This window comes from Artemia franciscana, chromosome 5 (assembly GCF_032884065.1).
Source record: "Artemia franciscana chromosome 5, ASM3288406v1, whole genome shotgun sequence".
Taxonomy (NCBI): domain Eukaryota; kingdom Metazoa; phylum Arthropoda; class Branchiopoda; order Anostraca; family Artemiidae; genus Artemia; species Artemia franciscana.
The window spans coordinates 39,881,738-39,905,865 of NC_088867.1; the positions used below are offsets into that span (position 1 = coordinate 39,881,738).

Consider the following 24,128-nt stretch of genomic DNA (forward strand, 5'->3'; position numbering starts at 1 on the left):
GATGCGTGTTTTTTGGACCGTTACGAATGATCCTAGAAGCTTGGAAGAGGGTTCAGTCGAACGGATATTAAAAGTTCCAGTAACCTTTTCAAGTGACCAAAAAGATGGGAGGGCAACTATCACCCCCCCTTCCACGCACATTTTTCCCAAACATCCGATCGAAGTTTTGAGATAGCAATTTGGTTAAGATAAGGGCTATTTTATACAATTATGCTAGGTAAAGGGCTGTAACTTATGAAATTTACAGCCTGTTTACATATAGTATTAGTTGTCGGGGAATATAGGGACACTTTTAGGGATGGGGTTTTTCATGGAGATAATTTTTGTGGAGGAGAGTTCCTTAGGGGGATTTAATTTTGAGAATAGAGATTTTCTTCTAGCTTTTGGTTAACTTGTAACTATAACTTGTAATGTATGTGTTATTACTTCGAAGCTTGAAAAAGCCTCGAATTCCTGAAAAAGCCTCTTAAACTTTGTCAGATACTCTTTGCGTCGGAAAATAATTTTACCGACGCAAAGAGTATTTTTCCGACATAGAAAAGCTACCATCGAGAAAACAACAGGTAAAATAGTTACACTCGGAACTAAACAGTTTGTTACTAATTTGAAAGTAAAAATGCGCAAAAAATGCAGTTAAATGGGATTAGCGACAGCTATTAGCAAAAAAGTTCCATGGGTTGCTTAAAGGTCCCCATTTCAAACTAATGAACTTCAGAATGAGGAGCAAAATACACAAGTAAAATCATAATATAGCCTAAAATCAAGATATTGCAACCACTGTTTATTTTTCATTTTAAAAAAATGCCATCCTATATTTAAAAAAAAGAGAAAAAACCTTTGACAAATAATTTTTAAAATATTACCAAGTATTTCAAGCATCGAAACCGTTATAACATTAAGCAAAAAAGATAGAAGAAAAATTACTATTCTAAAGCATAAGTTCTGTTCCGAAAAACAATCCCACCATTTGAGGATTAAAACGCCTAAAATACAGTAATATAATGGAGTAATTTCTTGGGAGTCCTAAAAATTACCTGAATCTAAACATGACAAGAGATTAATACATCAGTTCTACGTTCCATTCCCAGTCCATTACCCCTCCTGATCTTTACATAATAGAATTACTTCCTTAAAAAGTGAACAATGAAAATGAAAATTTTGTCCTGTCCATAGAAAACAATACGGGAACGTCTGCAGACTTTCAGAATTATATAAATACCCATTTTTTCTTCAACATTTCAAGATTAAACAGTTAAAAAGAAAGGAAAAACATTGGACATTTAAACATTTTGAAATTGCCCTAAGCAATTAACTCCTCGTCTTAATAACAAAATAGTACAAATTATCGCATTAAGCAGAAAAACGAGGGGAAAAATAATATTTTCAATATTAACTTTTGTCCGGAGAAGTTTTCCATCATTCAAACTGGAAACAATAACGAAAGCAATTCAATTCGTCAAAGCGGAAAAAAGGCACTAAAGCAGTAACACACTGCCAAGCGTCAGCTGGCAGAACTAATAATCTCGGCAAATTTCCATGATCACTCTTTAATAACTACGGCATATTAGAAAACTTGACGGCAGAGCGTCAGCTGGCACTTCTTATAAATCGGGGCCCACATTCAGGGGAAAACCTTAGAAGGAACAGTACTTCGCTTCAGTTCTATTCTAAGCGTGAAGGAATGCTACCTTACTATGCAGGGATAACATCCATTGATAATTGCTCATCTTGTAATTATCCTAGTTCAACAACCCTCAGAAACCAGTGTTTTGAACCAACTAGGTATTGCTATAGCAGTAATGAAAAGAATAACGCTAAAACTGATTTGAGATCAAAATCATCGCAAGAATCAAAGTAAGCTACATTTTCATTAATTAAGGTAGATTAGGGGTTCCAAACTTCAAAGGGTAAGAGTGAAAGTGGGAGCTACAGACAGTTTTACTGACATTAACGAAATCAAGAACGTGGCAAGGAAGTTCCTGTAGAGAGGGATGCGTTAGTTTCATTTCTTGCTTATGCTCTGCTAATCAGATAGAGATAGGATTTTACTGGAAGAGGGAGGGGGTCAGATTCTTTGAAAAGAAAAAAACAGATAAGTCATACGTTAGTTGTAAGAAGATGTGGAAATAATCCAATTTGCCATGATGTCAGGATCGCCTCTCAGACCCAGATTACGCATCCAGTGCTACTACTACAATAAACTCTAAACATTGATTAATCATCGGAAAACAAAACACTGGCGAATACTCCTCTTTCAAGTCAGCCAGTTCAAAACTTTAGCTATGGCCACCTCCCAAGAAACCCAAGTTAAAACTCAAATCTAGGGTGTTCTGCCTCGCTTACCACCTTACCCACTAAATAGTAGAACTATGCTAGATATGTAGTATTCAAGTGTCTGCTGACTCGCAAGCACAGTCCCGTTTCAACTGCAAGGCGAGATTATCCTTTCTAGAAAAGAGGCATCTCAGAAGTTTCATCTGTTTCTTTTTTTCCGAAAATTAACATCGTTTAGAAGTAAAAAAAAAGAAAAAAAATACTGGTTCAATAGCCTACATGTTTATCTTCAAAGATCATAGGCAGCGCAATAACGCTGCCTAAGTAAAGAACGATGTTGCCACAAAGTAGGCTATTATTTATTTTTTTTCTTATTTGTTTTAGAACAGGACGCTTCGTATAGTAGAAGTTGCCGTAGAACCATTGAAAAGGGCTCAAAATCGATAGGACTAGCGCCCTTTTTAATAGTCGAAAGTGATTGGAGGGGAAATCACCCCCCTACCCCCATCATTTTTCAAAACGCTCCCGATACAAATTTTTAGATAGCAGTTTTATTCAGCGTCGTTGAAAGGTCCGGAAATTATGTCTTTGAGGATGACAACCCACCCCCTTTAGACCTCAGGGCAAGGGTTGTAAGTTAGGCCCTGGGGGTATGTAAGGTTTTTATAGGAAGTATGATCGAATAAACTTTAGAATAGGTTCATTGGATTGGTAACCCAAAGTCCTAGTACTCTTTTTAGGAGTCAAAGTAATCCGAGGGCAGCTATCCATCCCACATGCATCTAATAGAAATTTTGAGATAGCCATTTAATTCAAAATAGTCCAAATATTATAAAACAAGGCTTTGGGGGTGGAAACAAACCCCAGAGCATTTAAGGTTTTTATAGAAGGGATGATTGTTTAAGCTTTAGACGAGGCTCATTTAGTTGAAAATTTGAAGTTCTATTTCCCTTTTAAGAGTCAAAAGCGACGGAGGGCAACTAGCATCCCCCAAACTACTCCTCTTTTCATAAGATACATCTGATTGAAACTCTGAGATATCAATTTTATTCAGAATAGTCGACAGAACATATAATAATACCTCTAGGGTTGACACAACCCCCCACTGCCCTTGGGATAGGGTTTGAAGTTATGCCATGGAGCAATATAAGTTTTTTATGGAATGGGTGTTCACATAAACTTCAGATGAGGCTCAGTTGATTTGAAACTGGAAGCTATAGTACCCTTTCTAAGAGTCAAAAGCGACTGGGAGCAACCAGCCCCCTCACGCCCATCATTTCCCCAAACACATCCAATCAAAATTTGGAGATAGCAATTTTGATCATCTTAGTTGAAGGGTCCGGAAATTATGTCGTTGAAGAAGACAACCCCCCTCCGCTCTAAGGGCAAGGGTTGCCATTGGGGTATATAAGGTTTTCATAGAAATGGTGATGGTGTATACTTTGGATGGGGCTCATTGGAATGGTAATCAGTAGTTCTAATGCCCTTTATAAGAGTCAAACTGATCAGAGGGCAGCTCCCCTCCCCACACGCCTTTTTTTCCGAAATGCGTCCAATAGAAATTTTGAGACAGTTTTTTTTTATTTAAAATAGTCCAAAGACACAAACCACCATACAAAACAGTAGGGCTCAAAACTCCTATGCCTCTTAAGACCAGAACATAATTTGCACTTTACTGAAAAGACAAGTTTTAAATGTTTTTCACATTTATAACTTTAGTATATCAAATATTACTAAGATTCTAAGGAATAAATATGAGCATATATATATTAAACTAACGCTGCACATTCATTTGTCCAAAAATGTCCAAATTATGTTATTGAGCATATATATATGTTATTGAGCATAAATATATATATATATATATATATATATATATATATATATATATATATATATATATATATATATATATATATATATATATATATATATATATATATATATATATATATATATATATATATATATATATATTAAACTAATGCTGCACATTCATTTGTCCAAAAATGTCCATAATTATGTTATTGAGCATATATAAATATGAGCATATATATATTAAACTAACGCTGCACATTCATTTGTATTTTTTTTCAGTAAAGTCCAAATTATGTTACGGCCTTGGGAAGGCATAGGGGTTGTGAGCCCTATTCGTGTTAATTTCTGCTCGTTTTCAGTTGGACTTTGTTATTTATAGTCGTTTTGGGTTTCATTTATTTTTCGGTGATGATTTGTGGTAGTTTTACGCTTGATAGATCATTTGATTCTATTTCAGCTCATTTTTGGTTTAATAGAGTTCTTTACTTTTTTTTTACTTATTTTGTGGAAAAAGTTTTTTTAATTAATTTTCAAGAGACGCAAAATCAAGGTTTCAAAAGTAGGTGTATCCTGGTAAACAACGACCCCAGACCCAATAGTAACCAAACATTTAAAAATTTATCTCCAAAGAAAATATTTGGTGCGGAAAAACTGGCAATTCTTACTAATTTGAAAACGATAACTACTATTCAAGTTCAACATATTAAAAAAAATTGTAACTATTAAAAACAAATTTTGATCATTTGCAAAAAAAAACTGCAACCCATTGAAAAGGGCGGAAAAATTACAATAAAAGTTACAGCATTGGAATTACTATAGCACGGCCCCGCGATGACATATTCGCCTTCAAAGCGTGCCCATTTCACAAATTACCCTCGCGTAGTTTAATACATCTTTACTAGAAACTTACTCCAATGTGATAGACACTTAAGTGGTAATAATAAAGATTTTTTATATTTTTTAAAGTAAAAGTGTTTTCTTGATCACAACGAAAATATCACAAATTCGCTGTCTTTAAAAAAAAATATAAATCGCTGCATCATTAAGGATTTTCATGGCATGTGAGATACTTTCTTCTTAAAACCTATGTAAAGATCTCGCTTCTGAAATCTAATGAACTGACACCTCGACACAGAAGATTCCCTGCCTAAGTAAGGATCCTGGGAAAGGGTAGATTCTTCGTCTGTTCTGTTTAACGACAATTACGTTCAGACCCGAGAACATTCTCCATCTTCCTGCATTCTAACGTATTCTTGCGTTCACTCTTTCGTTTTAAATGCCGATGACATCCTTAACGTCAGTCGAACTATTGAACGACTTTCTGAATTTTCAAAGCTGGCACGATGAATGCCGGAAGCTTTGACTCGAATTTAACGCTTGGAAGTGGCTCTTCTTTGTGATTAACTTAAGAGAAAGTGACCCGACCCCATCTGTGAGCCTCGGTTCCTCTTCAGTTCATCCAAAAGAAATATCACGTATCTGGACCTTTCCACCGGCTCAACCCTTTCTCACGCCAATTAACGCCTGATAAGCCACATCTCACGTGGAAGCACAGCAGGATTGTTATGCTTCAGTGACGGCTGCGAAATAGTGCTTCTATCTCCTTGCGTCTCTTTTCAATTCGTTGGCCATTCCCTATGTTTCCTGTACTGCCCCGTTTTGGGAAATTTTTACTATGTAAGATAAAAAAAAAGAACTGGCTTTTGTTTCTTCAGACTTGCTAAATAACTGTTTCTGCCCCTTTTATGGGCATGAAATCCAAGAATCACTCAGAGCCTCAGTATAGCCTCGAGGAAGCTATAACCTTACTAAATGAAAGTCATAATATGAAAGATAGGGATCCTTTCTTGGTGTCCTCTACTAGTGCACCGTTTGCAGTTGAGACTTTGCAAGTTATGTAAATATAACGTACTATTATTTGTTATTTTTTAAGTGCAGTGTCTATTTATTTGTTATGAAGTCAGTTTGTTTGCCTTTTCTATTCTTATCTTTTCACTGGGTGCAATGGTGACTGTATACTCGATTTGGAAGACATAAGACTATGAGAGCTATTGAAAGCATCCAATATTTCTCTCCCCCCCCCCTCTCCTGCCATTTGAATGATTAGCTATTTTGTATTTCCTCGGTCAAAAAAAGGCTCCCAAACAAAGTGAAGTTAGTAAATGTGAGGGCATGAAAGTAAAAAATTGTATATACAATAGTATAGACAGAATTCTATTTTGGACGTTTTTCAACTCGTTTTTGTGAGCAAGACAATTTTTTCTAATATATGCAACGGCCTACAAGGTTTTTTGTAGAAAAAGTAATTGAATTCAAAGCATAACGAAAATCCAAAACCTGAAAGTTGCTTAAATTTGTTGGAAATAAATTGTTCTTCTAAAATAAATCTTTCCTTTGTCATTAACTTGATTTCCATTGAGGTTAAGAAAAGTTTATTCCAGTCAAGAATAGGTCTTCCCATTGAATTTCTTCTTTTTCAATCTTGTTTTTCATGGGTTCTTTCGTAAGTTTTGCAACTTCAAATGTTGCTTTATTTCAACTGCTGATAAAACATAATAGAAACGTACGAGCATTGTAAGGAAACGACGAATTACGGCTGCTATCAGTGCGATTTCATTAAACTACAATGACTTAATTTTTTACAGAGATTCAGATTTTAAGGAGGGGGAGAGCAGATACGTAGTATCCTGGGTCACAAAGCGAAGTTTAAATTGTCTTCTTTTCCCAAGGGGGGGGGGGGCTGGGATCACCTCTCCTCGTCCCCTCCCTTACCACCATCTATGTAAAGGTTTCTCTTTGCTTACTATAAACGGCAAGATAAACTACAGCATTGGTATGTTCAGCGAAGTCCTGAATTTTTGTTTGGTCCCTGAGGTTAGGCTAGTACCCACAAACATAAGTGAAAGAAGGACAAGTTTGTTAAAAACTATATTTAAAAAAATCAAATCATAGAAAATGTATAGAAATCCTACAAACCTAAAAGTTTCGGGAGAGGGAGACAGGGCATGTAAAGCTCCCAGCCCATAAAATCGGTTCATAAGCCCGCCAAGACTTTATAGAAAAGAAGCATAAATTATTTTCAACAGAGAAAAACAATATTGTTAAAAAGACAAATATACGAGAAAGTTCAAATAAAAAGATGTATTGATAGAATTATTTAAAATGAAAAATCCTTAACTTTGACCAACATTCATATGGAACCAGAGGCGCCATTTGGGGGGGGGTCAGGGGGGGCAAATGCCCACCCCAGATTTTCCAGGGGGCCCAAGCTTCCACCACAAAGGGCCCTTTGCCGGCCATAATAATCCATTATGTCCAACATAATCCATTCTGTCCAATTGATTTGAAATTACTGCACGCCTATTAACCAAAGAGCGTAATTACTTGACAACTCTTGGGGTAATTACGCTATTTGCTATTAATCATTGTAAACTTTGAAAGTAGGCAAGATACACAATAAAATTCTCGAGTTCTGTCAAATGCCCATTTCCTAGATAATTACGCGACACGAAATGAGTCGGAGGGGGCCAAGATGGAGTTAATGCCCACCCCAAGATTTGGTCCAAATGGCGCCTCTGCATGGAACTTACTCTGGGTGGGCCCAAATTGCAGTGGGTGGGATCAAGCATTATAACAAACTAGTTCTTTTTATAATGTTTGAGATTTTAGGGTAAGGTTCAACTCTGCTCTACTTATAAATTACATACTCAGAACCTTAAGGATTACTTCACCGATCTTATAAATATATAAAAACGGAATGTCATTCATTTCAATTGGGTCTTTCCATGTGCTATACTCCATGTTCATAAAAATCAGCCCAAATGGGTAAATAATGTCTTTTTCCACAATCCCCCCGCCAAAAAAAAAATTGTTCACAGTTCTGATGCAATGGATCAGATCGGTGGTAGAAATGCTCTACTTACAAAAAATGGGACAAATCTTGAAATGGGCCATTTTTTTCACCCATGTAGGTCATAATTTCTTTAAAGAAGAAAATGTGTCCTTTTGACGCGAAGTATGTCCTGTTGATAACCCTATACTTAATAACAGAAGATTATTCCTAGTTTTCCTTCAAGACGACCAACAACCATATTTTAGCTGTAGAAGAATGCGATCTTTGAAGATTTGGTCCTCCACTTAAACTGACAAAGGTTAATAAAGGCGTTTAAAATATACCGATTTTAGATCTTTCGGATGAGAGATTGTTAATGTTTTCCCTCCTCCTGATTTTTATGGCACTTGGTATTAACCAAGTGACATATAGCGATGGCAAATTCTGTCGGTCTTTCTGTCGGTCTGTCTGTCCCGATTTTGCTCCTTGAGGTACTTCCAGGTAAGCTAGGACGTTGAATTCTGAAAATTAGAAAAAATGACGTATTTTTAACTTACGAAGGAGTGGTCGGATCTTAATGAAATTTGAAGTTTGGAAGAACATCATGTCTCAGAGCTCTTATTTTGAATCCCGACCGGATCCGGTGATTTTGGGCGAATAGAGGGGGGAACCTAAAATGTCGGAAAATGCTTAGAGTTGAGAGATCGGGATGAAACTTGGTGGGAAAAATAATCACAAGTCCTAGATACGTGATTGATATAACCGGAACGGATCCGCTCTCTTTGGGGGAATTGGGGGAATTAATTCTGAAAAATTAGAAAAAATGAGGTATTTTTAACTTACGAAGGAGAGATCAGATGTTAATGAAACTTGATTTTTGGAAGGATATCGTGTCTCAGAGCTCTTATTTTAAATCTCGACCGAATCCGGTGACATTGGGGGAGTTCGGGGGGGACCTAAAATGTTGGAAAACGCTAAGAGGGATCGGGATGAAACTTGGTGGTAAAAATAATCGTAAGTCATAGATATGTGATTGAAATAACCCGAACGGGTCCGCTCTCTTTGGGGGAGTTGGGTTAATTCTGAAAAATAAAAAAATGAGGCATTTTTAACTTACAAAGGAGTGATCGGATCTTAATAAAATTTGATGTTTAGAAGGACATCGTGTCTCAGAGCCCTTATCTTAAATCCCGACCGGATCCGGTGAAGGGGAAGTTGGAGGGGCGGAACCTAAAATCTTGGAAAACGCTTAGAGCGGAGGGATCGGGATGAAACTTGGTGGGAAAAATTAGCATAAGTCCTAGATACGGGATTGACATAACCAGAACGGATCTGCTCTCTTTGGGGGAGTTTTGTTTAATTCCAAAAAATTAAAAAAATGAGGTATTTTTGACTTACGAAAGAGTAATCGTATCTTAATGAAATTTCATATTTAGAAGGACATTGAAACTCAGATCTCCTATTTTAAATCCCGACCGGACACAGTGTCATTAGGGGGGAGGACCGGAAATCTTGGAAAACGCTTAAAGCGGAGAGATCAGGATGAAACTTGGTGGAAAGAATAAAGCACAAGTCCAAGATAGGTGACTGACATAACCGAACCGGATCTGCTCTTTTTGGTTGAGTTGTGGGGGGGAGGAGTAATTCCGAAAAATTAGAAAAATAAGGTATTTGTAACTTACGAACGGGTGATCAGATCTTAATGAAATTTGATATCTATAAGGATCTTGTCCTTTAGAACTCTCATTTCTAAATCGACCAGACTCATCGACTCATCTATAAATCGACTCATCTCGACCAGATCCAGTGACATTGAAGGGAGTTGGAGGGGGAAACCGGAATTCTTGGAAAACATTAAAATCAAGGTATCTTACGAATGGGTGATCTCAGATGCTCCATTTTCAATTCGAATAGGATCCGGGGACATACAGGGTTGGAGGGGGAAAACATAAATCTTTGAAAACCCTTAGAGTGGAGAGATCGGAATGAAACTTGATGAGTAGAATAAGCACAAGTTATAGATACGATATTGACATCATTGGTACGGATCCGTTCTATTTGAGGGAGCTGGGGGTTGTTAATTTGGAAAAATCAGAAAAATTGAGGTATTTTTAACTTAAGAACGGGTGACGGGATCTTAATGAAATTTGATATTTAGAAGGAACTCATGTTTCAGAGCTCTTATTTCAAATCCCGACCAGATCTTTTGACATTGGGAAAGTTGGGGGGGGAAACCGAAAATCTTGGAAAACGCTTATAAATGTTGTAGATACGTGATTGACGTAACCGGACTGGATCCGCTCTCTTTGGTGGAGTTTGGTGGTGGGGTTCAGTGCTTTGGCGAGTTTGGTGCTTCTGGACGTGCTAAGACGATGAAAATTGGTAGGCGTGTCAGGGAGCTGCACAAATTGACTTGATAAAGTTGTTTTCCCCGATTTGACTATCTGGGGGGCTGAAGGGAGAGGAAAAATCAGAAAAATTGAGGTATTTTTAACTTACGAGTGGGTCATCGGATCTTAATGAATTTTAATATTTAGAAGGACCTCGTGACTCAGAGCTCTTATTTTAAATCCCGACCGGCATTAAGCCTCTGATTTTCCTTTTAAAGCAATCTATTGATTCTTAGAATTTTGCTAGAGCTCATACCATATGAGCTCTTGGCTCTTCCGACCTCGTCACAAGTGCCATATGAGCTCTTAGCTCTTGTTTTTTATAGGAAATGGTGAATTATAGTTTATTACATATGGTTTGATTTCACGGTGCCCCAGTTTTAATTTGCGACCTGTGATGTAGCCCCCCCCCCATCTTTTGCCATTAAATAAAAGCAGACGGTAGCTTATAAAACCATCTGTTTGAATATCAGCGAGCATCATCAAGGGAATGTAATTTTAGCTCCGCATTTCTTTATATTGTTAGAAAACTGTCATATTTACTTTTCAATATAGGAGTGGAAAATGTATATTCCAAAAACAGTCTTATATCCTAATGAAGGTTACTTGTTCAACTATTAACGTCTTTATTGTGGGACACCCATAGATTTTTACTCTAGACATCAGAAATCCACAAATTCCGGCGGAAATCCAAGGAAAAGAACCAAAATTCACGAGTATCCTACAATAAACTTTCAAAAATTGGCATTTATTAGAATATAAAACTGTCTTTGGGATATCTGTATTTTATTGTTGCATTCAACAATAAATATGATAATTTGCTAACAATATAAAGAAATACGGAGCAAAATTACATTATCTTGAGGATGCTCGCTGATCTTCAAAAAGGTCAACATATCAGAAAACCTTACTGTACAGGTTTCAAGCTCCTATATTAGAAATTATAGATTTTTCAGTAGAAAGGTCATGAATTTTTATATTTTTGATGTTTTTTCGCCTGAGGAGAACTTATCAAACTAATGGTCCTAGAAGATCGGGAAAGGGCTCACTCAAATACACTAAGAGTTCTAGTGCCCTTTATAAGTGACCAAAAAGATTGGAGAGTAACTAGCCCTCCTCCCATGCCCCGTTCTTCCCGATCAAAATTTTGAGAGACACGTGGTTCAGCATAGTTGAAAGGTCAAACAACTATTCCTCAAGGGATCATAAGACCTCCCACCGTCCCTGGGGAAAGGGCTGTAAGCTGTGCAATTCGCCAAATGTTTGTATATAGTATTTGTTATTGAGAAATATACTGACATTTTGGTAATATTCGATGCTATCCAGGATTTTGAGAAGGTAGGGAGGGGGGTTGATGCCTATATGTCTGTATCGAAAGATTCGTGTAAATGTAAGTACAATCTTTAATAAAAAAAAAACTATCTCCAATCCAGGGGGCGAAAGGAACCTCACTGATTTGCAACTAAGGTAAATATATACATGAATCCATCACTAACTTAGGGACTAAGTGAACCCATTACTCGATACTTTTCTTCATGCTATTTCTAAATATAATAACCGGTTCACTCACAAATGAATCCATCAGCAACCCCTCCCCCCACTTCACGTCCACATCTACAGTCCTAGTTAACGTATTTCTCTGTTATTTTACATTTGTCAATGTTCCGTTTTCTTTATGAAGGATTTCCTTTAGTCGTCAAAACATTAGACCTATGCTATGTCTGATTGTAAAAGAATGTTAGAACAATTCAAATAAACATTATAGCGTGACTTATAAAAACAATATGCATATTATACAGTAATAATTTTAGTGTTCAAGTGTTTTTTTTTCAGTCTTCTACGAACCCACATCTAGGGGCAATATATGGGACAATCAGGAGAGGGGAGGGTGCATTTTCTACTGTCACGATTATTACAAACATGCAGTTATCACAAACCCTGTAAGGAATAGAATCATGTACATATTTACTGCAACTAATGTTATCCCACGTTGGGAGCATTAGGCGTTTTAGATTATGTCGTAGGAGCATGATAGGAGTGAAAGTAGAGACGACAGCTTCGGAGATATTTTCGTCACTGCATAGCAATATATCTTCCTAAACTGAAACGTTATATACATAGCTCTTAAAAATTTTTGAACTGAATGGCCTTTTCAGATTGTTTATTCGATGCCATTATTCTCTTATAGGACAAAAGTGCTGTCCTGGTGCACCAAAATGGACACAAACTGTACCTAGTTGTGGCAGGATATTTTACGACTTAAAAGAGTAGTACATTTAAATTTTAGCTTCCGAAGCAGGCCTTCTTCATCTCTTTATGACCTTCCATTAGCCTACTAGCAATGGCGTAAAAAAGGAGACATGACTACCACCGCTGTTAAGATGCAATTTTCCACGGTTTTAAGATAGGGGATTGCAATACGGTAAAAGATTTTCGGCAGCAGCGACTTCAATGCCGTGCTCTCCACTTTGATTCGTCACCATTTCTAAGGTGTTCTTCCAAGTTTTATTTCATGATTATAAATTGCTATTCAGTTGAACCTTACCATTTTCAAATCAGAGCCATTTGAAAATTTTTAACAATTAACAGTGGTCATGAAAACCGGGTTTTCTCGGTTACCATGTGCCGATGTCAGCTCTTTACTAGATTACTGGTTCAGTTATAACCGTGATTGACTGTTAACCTGGTGCAAATCAAGTCCCATAGCCTTTCCTGCATGCTTATGTTAAAATATATGTGATTAGAATCCCTCTCATGATAATTTCCTTGAACCAATTTCATTAGTTTTTCATTATTTAAAGCTTTAAATTCCCTTTCTAAATATATCAAAAACAATGTTGTCAACATATAGCCATTATTATTCTAAAACATCAAAGGTAAGAAATATAAAATCAAATATGACAACTGTCAGAGTTCAAATAAAAACACAAATTACTCTTCACAGGCCTTCTTTCTCACAAACATTCTTTTCACTGCCATCTCTTTCTGTACACAGCACTGAAACTCCAGAGTATTTGGCAGGGCCTTCTCCACCACTATATCAACGTCACCTTGCTTCTCTTTTTCTATAAAAATCATTGAAGTACCAACAACTCCCTGAAGCTCACATTCATGGATTCGACTACCCACTTGAAGTAAAGGTTTCCCCGTTTCAAAGCCAACCATATTGATTTGGATATCTTCTGAATCAAGGACGGCTTCTTTAACCGTATCAGTTAGCTTCAAAATAACAAGCTCCTCTTCGTATTCATATTCGTCTGATTGGCTTGGACAAATTCCTTCATTTTTAATATCCATTTCTACAAAAAAAAAAATGTATATGAGTTTGTCTTTCTACTCAATTTTTTTTGTTAAATCATTTACCCTAACTGGTGACAGAACTAGTGCTAGCCTACAGTTGGAGAATCGCTCTAATAGAGTGCATTTGCAACAACGACTTTTTAGGAAACTATCAAGACGCTGATTAAGCATAAATCAAAGGGTGTACGAAATGTATGATTAGCGTAAACTGACGCTAATGTCTTAAGAAATCCCGAACACCAACTAGAATTTTGAGTTTTTCAGTATTTTTTCGGGCTTCCTAGTTTTTTTTTAGAAACTCAGATAAGTCAGTTAATTAGTGTAATAAATTAGCCAAATTAGTTTATTAATGCACTGATTTTGCTTTATTACACTAGCTAAACTAATTTTATATTATGAAGAAATGCCAAGAAATGCAAAATGCTAGATAGGATTAGTGTGTCTTTGTCGACAGCAGTAGCAGTCGACGCCTACTGTTGAATCTAAATGGCACCTACTGGTGAACCTAAAACTCATGAAAATTGTACCATCGAGATAGTTGCGCCTCTTTATTTACGCAACTGAAGTACCAGCAGAATTTAATTGAACATGAAATTATGATGCAAGAATTGATACAAGTCCCCCCCCCCCGAATTTTTTTATAAATACCCTTTAAATAACATTTCAGGAAAAAAAAGTGCTCGAGTATGTGATTTTAAGAAAACTATTTGCGCTTTTTAAGGAGTCTTCCATCGTCCACAATTTTGTACATCCACACATTATTTTTAATTTGTTTCGTTTACTGTCGCTTTTTTTACATGGGTGAAATTTGATTGTTTTGGAGAAATTACACAAAACTAAATTAGTTGGGTCTTCAAATCAGAATTGGCTAATATAAGTAGCATGCACATAATTCCATTTAAAGGGGATGAGGACAATTAAGAAAGCGAAAAATCAGGAGAAAATATAGGAAGTAAGGGAGATCAGAGATAAATGACCAAACCTTGAGATTTCACAAGAGGATAACTTCAAATCTCAACTTCCATTTTTGCTTTATTTCAGCAGCAGCTTATTACATTTAGAGAAACAATCCCATGTTTCATTTCTTTTATAAATAGAGAAGATATAAATTTTGAAAGCCAAAGTTAGTGTATCAAAACCATAACACGAATACAAAACTTGAAATATAATGGACTAATGAATCCCAAATATAATGGATCCCAAATATAATGGATCCCATTCTCTTAATTAATATTTGCCCCCATTTATGTAAATGAGGGTTTTAACGATTCGGATTATCTGTTTATACCCTCTGAAAAACTTTCTCTTAAAAACTGCAGCGCCAGAAAGCTGCATAGACGATAGTATTGATATTGCTTTCACACCCTCGATAGACGATAGGTTAATATTGCTTTCACTGCATGTATGGTACAAAGTCAAACAGTTGTCAAGCTTGTTTTGTTACTTCAACAAATTATCATATTGTAGCTTCAATCCTTATTTTAACGGCCGAATATAAATCTTTGGCACCCCTAGACCCAAGCAACTTTTTATTGGGGAAACACAGAGGTTTACGGTGAGATCCCCGAGAATTCGGGGATAGTGGAAGCCCTGAAAAGAAGGCAAGTGATGAGTGATGAGCCAAAAGTAATGCAAGAGAGAGGTGATACCGAGCTCCCAGCTGCCGTTCTTGAGTACACCTGACAGTTTATAAGCGGCTATGGAGCTCTTGTGCTGTTTTAAGATCATTTTTCTAAGAATAGGCAGCACTGCAGCAAAGTGCACATGGTACTTTGACGGTAGATCACACCAGTCCAGTCTTTGTTAAAAAAAAATATTGTTCAGCGTCTTTTTTTGCGCCCCTTCATATTGTGCACCCCTAGGCCCGAGCCTACTGGGCCTATATGCGTAAATCCTAGCCTACTCGTTGTGACTTTATTTTAAATATAATTTTAGAACCCCAATAAAATACATTGATGAAACCTCAATGAGCAAAAGGAGCAATAAGCTAAATCGGTCTTTTCAATATGCAATTCATGGGGGAAAAAAGCATTCCTTCGTCGAAAACAAAATAACCCTTTTACTCAACATTGTCTATATTTTCCTTCCTTAAATTTCTATGAATCGACGCCTCCACATATGAGGGGTACAAGTGACAACAATAATATCGTTACGTTATTCTTTAAAAGGTAATATTAATTGACATTATTCAAACATCAAAATGAACAAGATTTGAAATATAAACTTTTTCAAGTGATAAAATATAATGTGAAGCGCGTATCAAGGCAACTAGAATTATTTTCATTTAGGAGGGGGGGCTTTGGATTAATCCTCAAGTGATAATTTATCAAAAATTGTCACATATAAGGAGCGGTGTCATTTGGGAGGGGGTGGGCACCTCCACACAACTTTTTATCCCCTGCAGATTTTCGGAAAGATTCTTTTTAGCATTTCCATATGAAAATATTATTTTTGTGCATGTGTGTGTTTTCATTGAGAAGATCACCGGAAAAAACATTACATATATTTCCAGGTTTCAATGCCTCTGAGCATGAGTACATATATGACGACCACAATATTCAATCCTAATTGTCATGTTAGTCTGTTAAGGCTTTTTGCAGTCATCACAGTGTTGGATAGGTCAAGCTGTTCTCAGCACTATGTTGTGGGAGAGGTTGATTTTACACTGAAAATTTATGTTGTAACGACTATACAACCAAAAAAAAATTGAATTTTTCACATTTTCAGAAAAAAAGGGGAGGGGGTGTAAATTCTAGCATCTAACTTTTCCTGGCATGAAATCGATAGACAACAGGTTGTTTTATTTACAATTTCTCTCTTTCGTTTGAAACAACGACATCATTACCGACAGTAGCCCCTAAAAAGTATATCACCATTACTTCTTAATCAGATGAACAGTACTTACTTTTAGGCCAACTCAGTCTCATACTGCAGCAAACCAGAGAAAAACACGAAAGAGGATAGCTAGTTTGGCACAAAGAAGAGCAGCCAACGTCAGAGAAAGACGGCGCATGTTCAATCTGAACGATGCTTTTGACAAACTAAGACGAAAGGTAAAAGCTTTCTATAAAAGTTATTTTCCGATTTTTAATTATATGATTTCTTCTATTCAACAAACAGTACGGCGTTCAAATGGGCGCTTAATGTCAACCCTTGGGAATATATCCAATATGGGTTGGGGCTCAAGCGCCTAAATAATGTATGTTCATGCCATATTTTTCCTATGAAGAATGCTAGTCAGGGAAACACTGAGGGGATTTACCCCTCTCCCATCTTGTGTGCAGAAATGATTTAGGTTTAAGGTCCTAAGATAAAACCTTTTACAGATTTTCAATCAGCATTATTCGACATCAGCTAAGACCCAATGTCACCGCAAAATTAATTCTGGTGAACTTGAGACCTCATTTCATAATGAGACACGAAGCAGTGGTGCCACTCACAAGTACTGCTAACAAATTCCTCCAACAAGTACTTCCCATTCCTTATAACTAAAATACTACTGTTTACTGCAACACGCGTACATCGTCGTTTCGTAGATATTGCTTTGGTCTGACATATATAACATAAGAATTTTTGTTTACCCCTTACTTGATATACCCATCATATTTTCCACCTGCTATGTATCATCTGCTAACGGTTGCCGGCACAAAGTCCAGATAAAATGACGATGGTTGGGCAAGAGGCTTGAATCCTGTCCCCTTGACTTGCTTCGGCGAGGACAACACCAATCAAGCCCCGGATACATTTTTGGATCCTTCACGATTTTGACCCAGATTTTGAATCAGTAGCGTCTAGAAATATCCAAGAGGATGGCCCATGCTCCGGTGGAACGATTGTCTCGGAATATTCCTGGACCAGGCTGGAATTCAACAATCAGATGTTCCGTTTCTTGGCGCTCTTGATCAGCTCAGCAGGAACACTCAAAATTTATGTGACTTAATATTTCATCTATCGTTTCTGGCTGCTCGAGGAGGCGTCCGAATTGACTTTAATATCGAACATTGATGTTCGGCAGAAGCATTGGTGCGAGACAAAGATATAATGACTTTCAGGAATGCGTGCAGATCAAGAAAAGCAGGATTCCTGATATCATTCTTGAGGATAGAAACTGAGTTCCAGAACGGTGGAGGCGGCATTTTCCTTCACTCAGCTCTTTGTTCTGAGAAATTCAGTGCGAAGTCTGAACAAATGGCCGAAAGCCAGTCTTCTTAACAATTCCTCATCAATTTGTCACAGTATTTCTGAAAAATTTGTGAACTTTCACTTCTGTGCTTGTGAATTTCAGATTCTGACGATTCACGATTAGCAGAACGTAATTGAGAAAGATAGTAAAGGTAGTCATCGAGATTATTCAGAGCTCCAGAAAGTTTTACGGTCATTTGATCCGACCTTCAACCAAAGGGAGAGTTACAGACACCTTCATGGCAGTCCATTGACCAAGCAGTGCCTGGGTGACAGCCTCAAATGCCAACCAGCAAGTAGCGGACGGGTATAGATATCCATGCCCAGCTACTTCACAAACCCCTGAAACTCCCTGAATTCACGGATTCGCTTGCCGCTATTCGAAAAGCATACGTATATGTCATTACTGAATCTAACGACCAATTAAATTTTTCGCAGAAGATTTATCATGTGGCGAGTACTCATGCAGGTAGTGCTCGATTAGTACAACGTAACTCAAGAATGGGCTAGTGTGAATAACTTTGCTGGGCCGAGGGTTGCATAGTAGTCAGCACTCTCACTCAGGGTTACCAAATTGCACACTTTTCCTGAGAAATGCACTCCTTTTTACCTTCGAGGGGAAGCGGAAGAGTAAAACCTACTCTTTTTAGGTCTTAGTTTTCATTGACTTTGAACTTGAGTAGTTGGTAACTTCGTCAGAAGTGTAATTACAGGGTTACCAACTGAACATGATTACCAACTTGCATGCTTTTCATTTCAAAAGTAATCCATTATACCTAAGAAGTGACACCCAGGCTTTGGCACCCGTGCGCGTGCAAATTTTTTGACTTGCACTCTTTTTGAGCAGAAATCACTCTTTTTCTCTTTTTGGGGTGGCCAGCGTTTACCCTCACGGAAAATACTCCCTCTCCCACGGAAAATCCCCCCATAGAAAATAAAGCTTTCTAAATTTGATAATTTTATTTGAATTTAATATTTTTTTTTCCCGTAGGGGGAAGAAATTTTTGTACTTGCGCATCTGGTGTCAAGCCTGGGTGTCACCTCTTAGGTATAATGGATTACTTTTGAAATGAAAAGCGTGCAAGTTGGTAGCCATGTTCAGTTGGTAACCCTGTAATTACACTTCTGACGAAGTTACCAACTACTCAAGTTCAAATTCAATGAAAACTAACACCTAAAAAGAGTAATTTTTACTCTTCCGCTTCACAATTGCGCATGCACCACTCACTTCAAAGTTTAGCTTTAGGTTTAGCTCCAAAGTTTTTAGCTTAGCGTGAGACAAAACAAAGATAAGTAACTGAATAAACGGGAAACATGTAATTTGGGCTATAAATTTGTACATGAGGGGGGGGGGTAAAGTATTTGGAGACAGTTTGAAGTCAGAAAACAATTCTTACTTCATACTATGTAGAATATTTGCACCTAACACATTTTGAATGCAGACCTTCTTTACTTTATCCCCCTCCCTAATGTGCAAATATGTAGCACAAGTTGGTCCCAAAGGAACGAAGAAACCGGTTTGTTCTCGAGTTTTACATGTCGTAAACTTGAGTGATTTGCTTATAATACACAAGTACCGAAATTTTTCATGGAGAAAGAGCCGGATTTACCGGTATTATTTAACAACGATTATATATTAAATTCAAACACCAATTTTTTCAAAGGAAATAAAGGAGTAACATCAAAAATTTAAACAAACAGAAATTATTAAATAGATGAAAGGAGTTGTCCCTTACACAAAACCTTGCTCTTTTCGCTATAAAAGAAAAAACTAACTCGCAAAATAGCTAAATCTTCTTTTTGGTGCCATATATTTTTAACTTAATTTTGATGATTTTCACCCATATTTTTTTCTTTATTTGGCAGCCGCTACTGCCAAAAATTGCAGAAGTTAATACGAAAGTCGTTTTGAACATATTTATGGTGGATAAAATTCTCTTTATCCCTTTCCTTAAGACTTCTCAACGAAACTAAAAAACACACAACTTAAATAAAATCATCAAATTTGGAAAACCCAACTTTCTGCGGGGGTGGGAGGGTAATTTCCACGGGGTTATTATCCACAGGAGACAGGGTATTTTTCGGGAGTAAACGCCTAGAACCTCTTTTTGGACGTCAATGGTTGGCAACCCTGTTCACACCATACATATATGTTGTGAAATTCATCTGTTTGAAAACTTTTATCTATTTAGTCATACCATATATGGAAATGCATTCGAAATTCCTACCACGTATGAGATCGTGAAGCCTATTGTGCGATTCTAAAAATTCCTGATAGCGAATGCCAAATGCAGAGACAAATCGAAAAGTCTGCAACAACGTAGAAAATTTGGAATTTATTTGAAAAAGCGCAATTTATCAAACAGTTCGTGGTAACGAACTGTAGTAAGGAGCGACCCGGCTGAACAGTAAACGAAACTCTAAAAAACGGAATTTTGATGCTAAAATATACATCAAAAGAATCAGATTTTCATGCTGATTTTAAATATATAAGTTTCATCAAATTTAGTCTTTGTCATCAAAAGTTACGAGCCTGAGAAAATTTGCCTTATTTTAGAAAATAGGGGGAAACACCCCCTAAAAGTCACAGAATCTTAACGAAAATCACACCATCGCATTCGGCGTATCAGAGAACCCTGTAGTAAAATTTTCAAGCTCCTATCTATAAAAATGTGGAATTTCGTATTTTTTGCCAGAAGACAAATCACGGGTGCGTGTTTATTTGTTTGTTTGTTTTTTTTCCCCAGGGGTCATCGTATCGACCGAGTGGTCCTAGACTGTCGCAAGAGGGCTCATTCTAACGGAAATGAAAATTTCTAGTGCCCTTTTTAAGTGACCAAAAAAATTGGAGGGCATCTAGGCCCCTCCCACGCTCATTTTTTCTCCAAAGTCAACAGATCAAAATTTTGAGATATCCATTTTGTTCCGCATAGTCAAAAACCATAATAACTATGTCTTTGGGAATGACTTACTCCCCCACAGTCCCTGGGGGAGGGGCTGCAAGTTACAAACTTCGACCAGTGTTTACATATAATAATGGTTATTGGGAAGTGTACAGTCGGTTTCAGGGGATTTTTTTTTGGTTTTGGGGGTGGGGTTGAGGGGAGGGGGCTATGTGGGAGGATCTTTCCATGGAGAAATATGTCATGGGGGAACAGAAATTCAATGAAAAGGGCGCAGGATTTTCTAAAATTACTATAAAAAAACAATGAAAAAATAAACATGGAAAAGTTTTTTCAATTGAAAGTAAAGAGTAGCATTGAAACTTAAAACGAACAGAGATTATTACGCATATGAGGGGTTCTAAAAATACTTTAGCATAAAGAGCGAGGTATTTAGGAGGAGATAAATACCTCGCTCTTTATGCTATAGTATTTTTAGTAATTTCAACTATTTATTCTACGGCCTTTCTGATTCTTAAAGAATTGGGACAAAACTTACGATTTAGTGTAAAGAACGAGGTATTAACGAGGGTACAAACCCTCTCATATACATAATAAAAATTAAAGAACATAAAAGTTTGTTACGTAAGATAATTCTTAAGTTACGTATATTTTTTACTAATAGAAAAATTCGTTAAAAATTAAAATTTATAGTTGCCTTTTTATGTAACCGAAAAATTGAATGGCAACTAGGCCTCCTTCCCCATCCCTTATTTCTCAAAATCATCTGATCAAAACTAAGAGAAAGCCATTTAGCCAAAAAAGGAATTAATATGCAAATTTCATTTTAATAATTTATGTGTGGAGAGCCAAAATCAAACATGCATTAATCAAAAACGTTCAGAAATTACATAAAAAAAACTAGTTTTTTTTAACTGAGAGTAAGGAGCAACGTTAAAACTTAAAACGAACAGAAATTACTCCGTATATGAAATGGGTTGTCCCCTCTGCAATCCCTCGCTCTTTACGCTAAAGTTTGACTCTTTGCCACAATTCTGCTTTTTAATACAATTAAAAGCTTTAGCGTAAAGAGCGAGGGATTGCGGAGGGGACAACCCATTTCATATACGGAGTAATTTCTGTTCGTTTTAAGTTTTAATGTCGCTCCTTACTCTCAGTTAAAAAAACTAGTTTTTTCTATGTAATTTGACAAAGAAGTACTACTTTCCCTCCAACATATCAAAAAGATTTGTGTTACTGGCTTGTTAGAAATATGAATAAAAAGGTCTTTCGGCTATTTTTTCTAACAAACCTTAAGAGCGACCTTATAGAGGTTGGCTGTTTATTGACATAATGAATAACAATTAATTTGGTTCATCATTTATTAATGCATCTACCATTATTAAAGTTACTTGGCAAATCAACAAAAAGACTCACAGAAATCCGCATAATACCAAATTTTCACCCTTCGCGGTACAATGCTAGACCAACCCAGGAGACAGTATTGTGCAAAAAACGTTTGAATTCCGATAGCTTTATGGGGGGTGTTCTAAAAAGCATACTAAATACACCCGATATTCAGAGAAACAAGATTTGCGGGAACAAGACTCGGTCAATGAATTTTCAGATTACTTGTGACAAAATATTGGTGATTTTTTCTCTATCGTATCGTAAATTATCATATTGTAAATCTGAAAAATTGTAGTCAATACATAATATCAAGTTTAAACCGAGGGAAGTCCAATAAATTACTTTAATATTTCAGGTTCCAACATTCGCATATGAAAAAAGATTATCGAGGATCGAAACATTAAGACTGGCAATTACATACATCAAATTCATGTCGGAATTGCTCAATGGAGAGCCGTTGGCTTCGATGACTAAAGACGAGCCAATCTTCCAAACCAAAGTCTTCCAACAGTCACATTCAACAGAGATCTTCACGTTTCCCTGTGCCCAGGTCAAGGAGCCCTGGTGTTTATGGGGAAAATGATCAAACCCATGTCGTTTTTGTACCTCAATTGTTTTTAAGTATTCTATTTCAGTTTATGATGTTCAAGATTGCCCAAAATAAAATTTTCAATTCACTTCAAAGTCTTGGACTAAAATCGAAAGGTAGAATAGATTAAGTTTAGTTCCCTGTTGATTCATTACGATACCTTTGAAGAAAAACAATAGCAAAGTGGACAAACAGACACTTAGATATCTAAGTGAATTGTCATGATGGTATAGGACAGTGAAAAAGGGAGAATGCAGATTACAAGACCATGAAGTCTACACACAAAATGAGACATTATATATATATATATATATACTAGCTGTTGGGGTGGCGCTTCGCGCCACCCCAACACCTAGTTGGTGGGGGCGCTTCGCGCCCCCCCCAAGCCCCCCCGCGCGCGTAAGTCGTTACGCGCCATAATAGTTACGCGCCATTGTAGTTGTGTCCCTATGTCCCACCTGTGAATATAGATATATATATATATATATATATGGTTTTAACTACGTAAAACTTGCGAATATACAACATTCTTTGCTGTCCCATTGTCTTTGCATATAAATAGATTGTCAGGTTATCCCCCTGTTTCCCCCGGTGTCCCCGTTGTAGTTGTGTCCCTGTGTCCCGGTCGTCATTTATATTCCCTGTGTCCCGGGTCCCGGTCATCATTTGTATCCCGGTGTCCCGGTCTGTATATACATTCGTTTTTTAGTTTTGTTTTTCTCCTTTATTTTTTTCCTTTTTTTTTCTTTTTTAGCTTATTTAGATTTTTAGATTTTTTAGTTTTTTTTATTAGTTTTTAGTTTTTATTTCTTTTTAGTTTTTTTGTCCCGGTCGTCATTTATATCCCCCTGTTTCCCCCGGTGTCCCCGTTGTAGTTGTGTCCCTGTGTCCCGGTCGTTATTTATATTCCCTGTGTCCCGGTCGTCATTTGTATCCCGGTGTACCGGTCTGTATATACATTCGTTTTTTAGTTTTGTTTTTCTCCTTTATTTTTTTCCTTTTTTTTTCTTTTTTAGTTTATTTAGATTTTTAGATTTTTTAGTTTTTTTATTAGTTTTTAGTTTTTTTTTCTTTTTAGTTTTTTTGTAGTTTTTACCTTCTTTTTAGTTTTGTTAATTTTTTTTTTTACTTGTGTCCTGGTCGTCATTTATACTCCCTGTGTCCCGGTGCTTTGTTGATTGCTAATCGAACATTCCTTTTGTCCTGGTCGCTTTCTCTTTGAGTGTCGTCATTTATTTTTTTCTTTTTTAGTTCTTTTAGTTTTTACCTTTTTTAGTTTTTTTTTAGTTTTTAGTTTTTTTAGTTTTTTACCTTTTTTTAGTTTTTTTAGTTTTTTAGCTTTTTTATTTTTTTTATTAGTTTTTAGTTTTTTTGTAGTTTTTGCCTTTTTTTTTAGTTTTTTGTCCTGGTCGCTTTCTCTTTGAGTGTCGTCATTTATTAGTTTTTTCCTT

At 36.6% G+C, this 24,128-nt stretch overlaps 2 protein-coding genes across 2 annotated transcripts in view; one reads left to right on the forward strand and one right to left on the reverse strand.

Moving 5' to 3' along the window:
* Positions 1 to 24,128, reverse strand: part of LOC136027396 (transmembrane ascorbate-dependent reductase CYB561-like) — a 74,551-nt gene that overhangs the window by 36,972 nt on the left and 13,451 nt on the right. The window lies entirely within an intron of this gene.
* On the forward strand, positions 1,634 to 22,772 carry LOC136027397 (fer3-like protein). Its single transcript, XM_065704610.1, has 3 exons — positions 1,634 to 1,854; positions 16,526 to 16,667; positions 22,444 to 22,772. The coding sequence occupies exons 1-3, from the start codon at positions 1,682 to 1,684 to the stop codon at positions 22,669 to 22,671; spliced, it is 543 nt and encodes a 180-aa protein (XP_065560682.1). The 5' UTR covers positions 1,634 to 1,681; the 3' UTR covers positions 22,672 to 22,772.

What these genes read in the sequence shown, in the direction of transcription:
- LOC136027397 (XM_065704610.1), top strand. Translation starts at nt 1,682, where the DNA reads ATGCTACCTTACTATGCAGGGATAACATCCATTGATAATTGCTCATCT. An exon ending in AAATCATCGCAAGAATCAAA is followed by an intron (nt 1,855 to 16,525) that starts GTAAGCTACATT and finishes ACTTACTTTTAG; the next exon opens with GCCAACTCAGTCTCATACTG. An exon ending in TTGACAAACTAAGACGAAAG is followed by an intron (nt 16,668 to 22,443) that starts GTAAAAGCTTTC and finishes TTAATATTTCAG; the next exon opens with GTTCCAACATTCGCATATGA.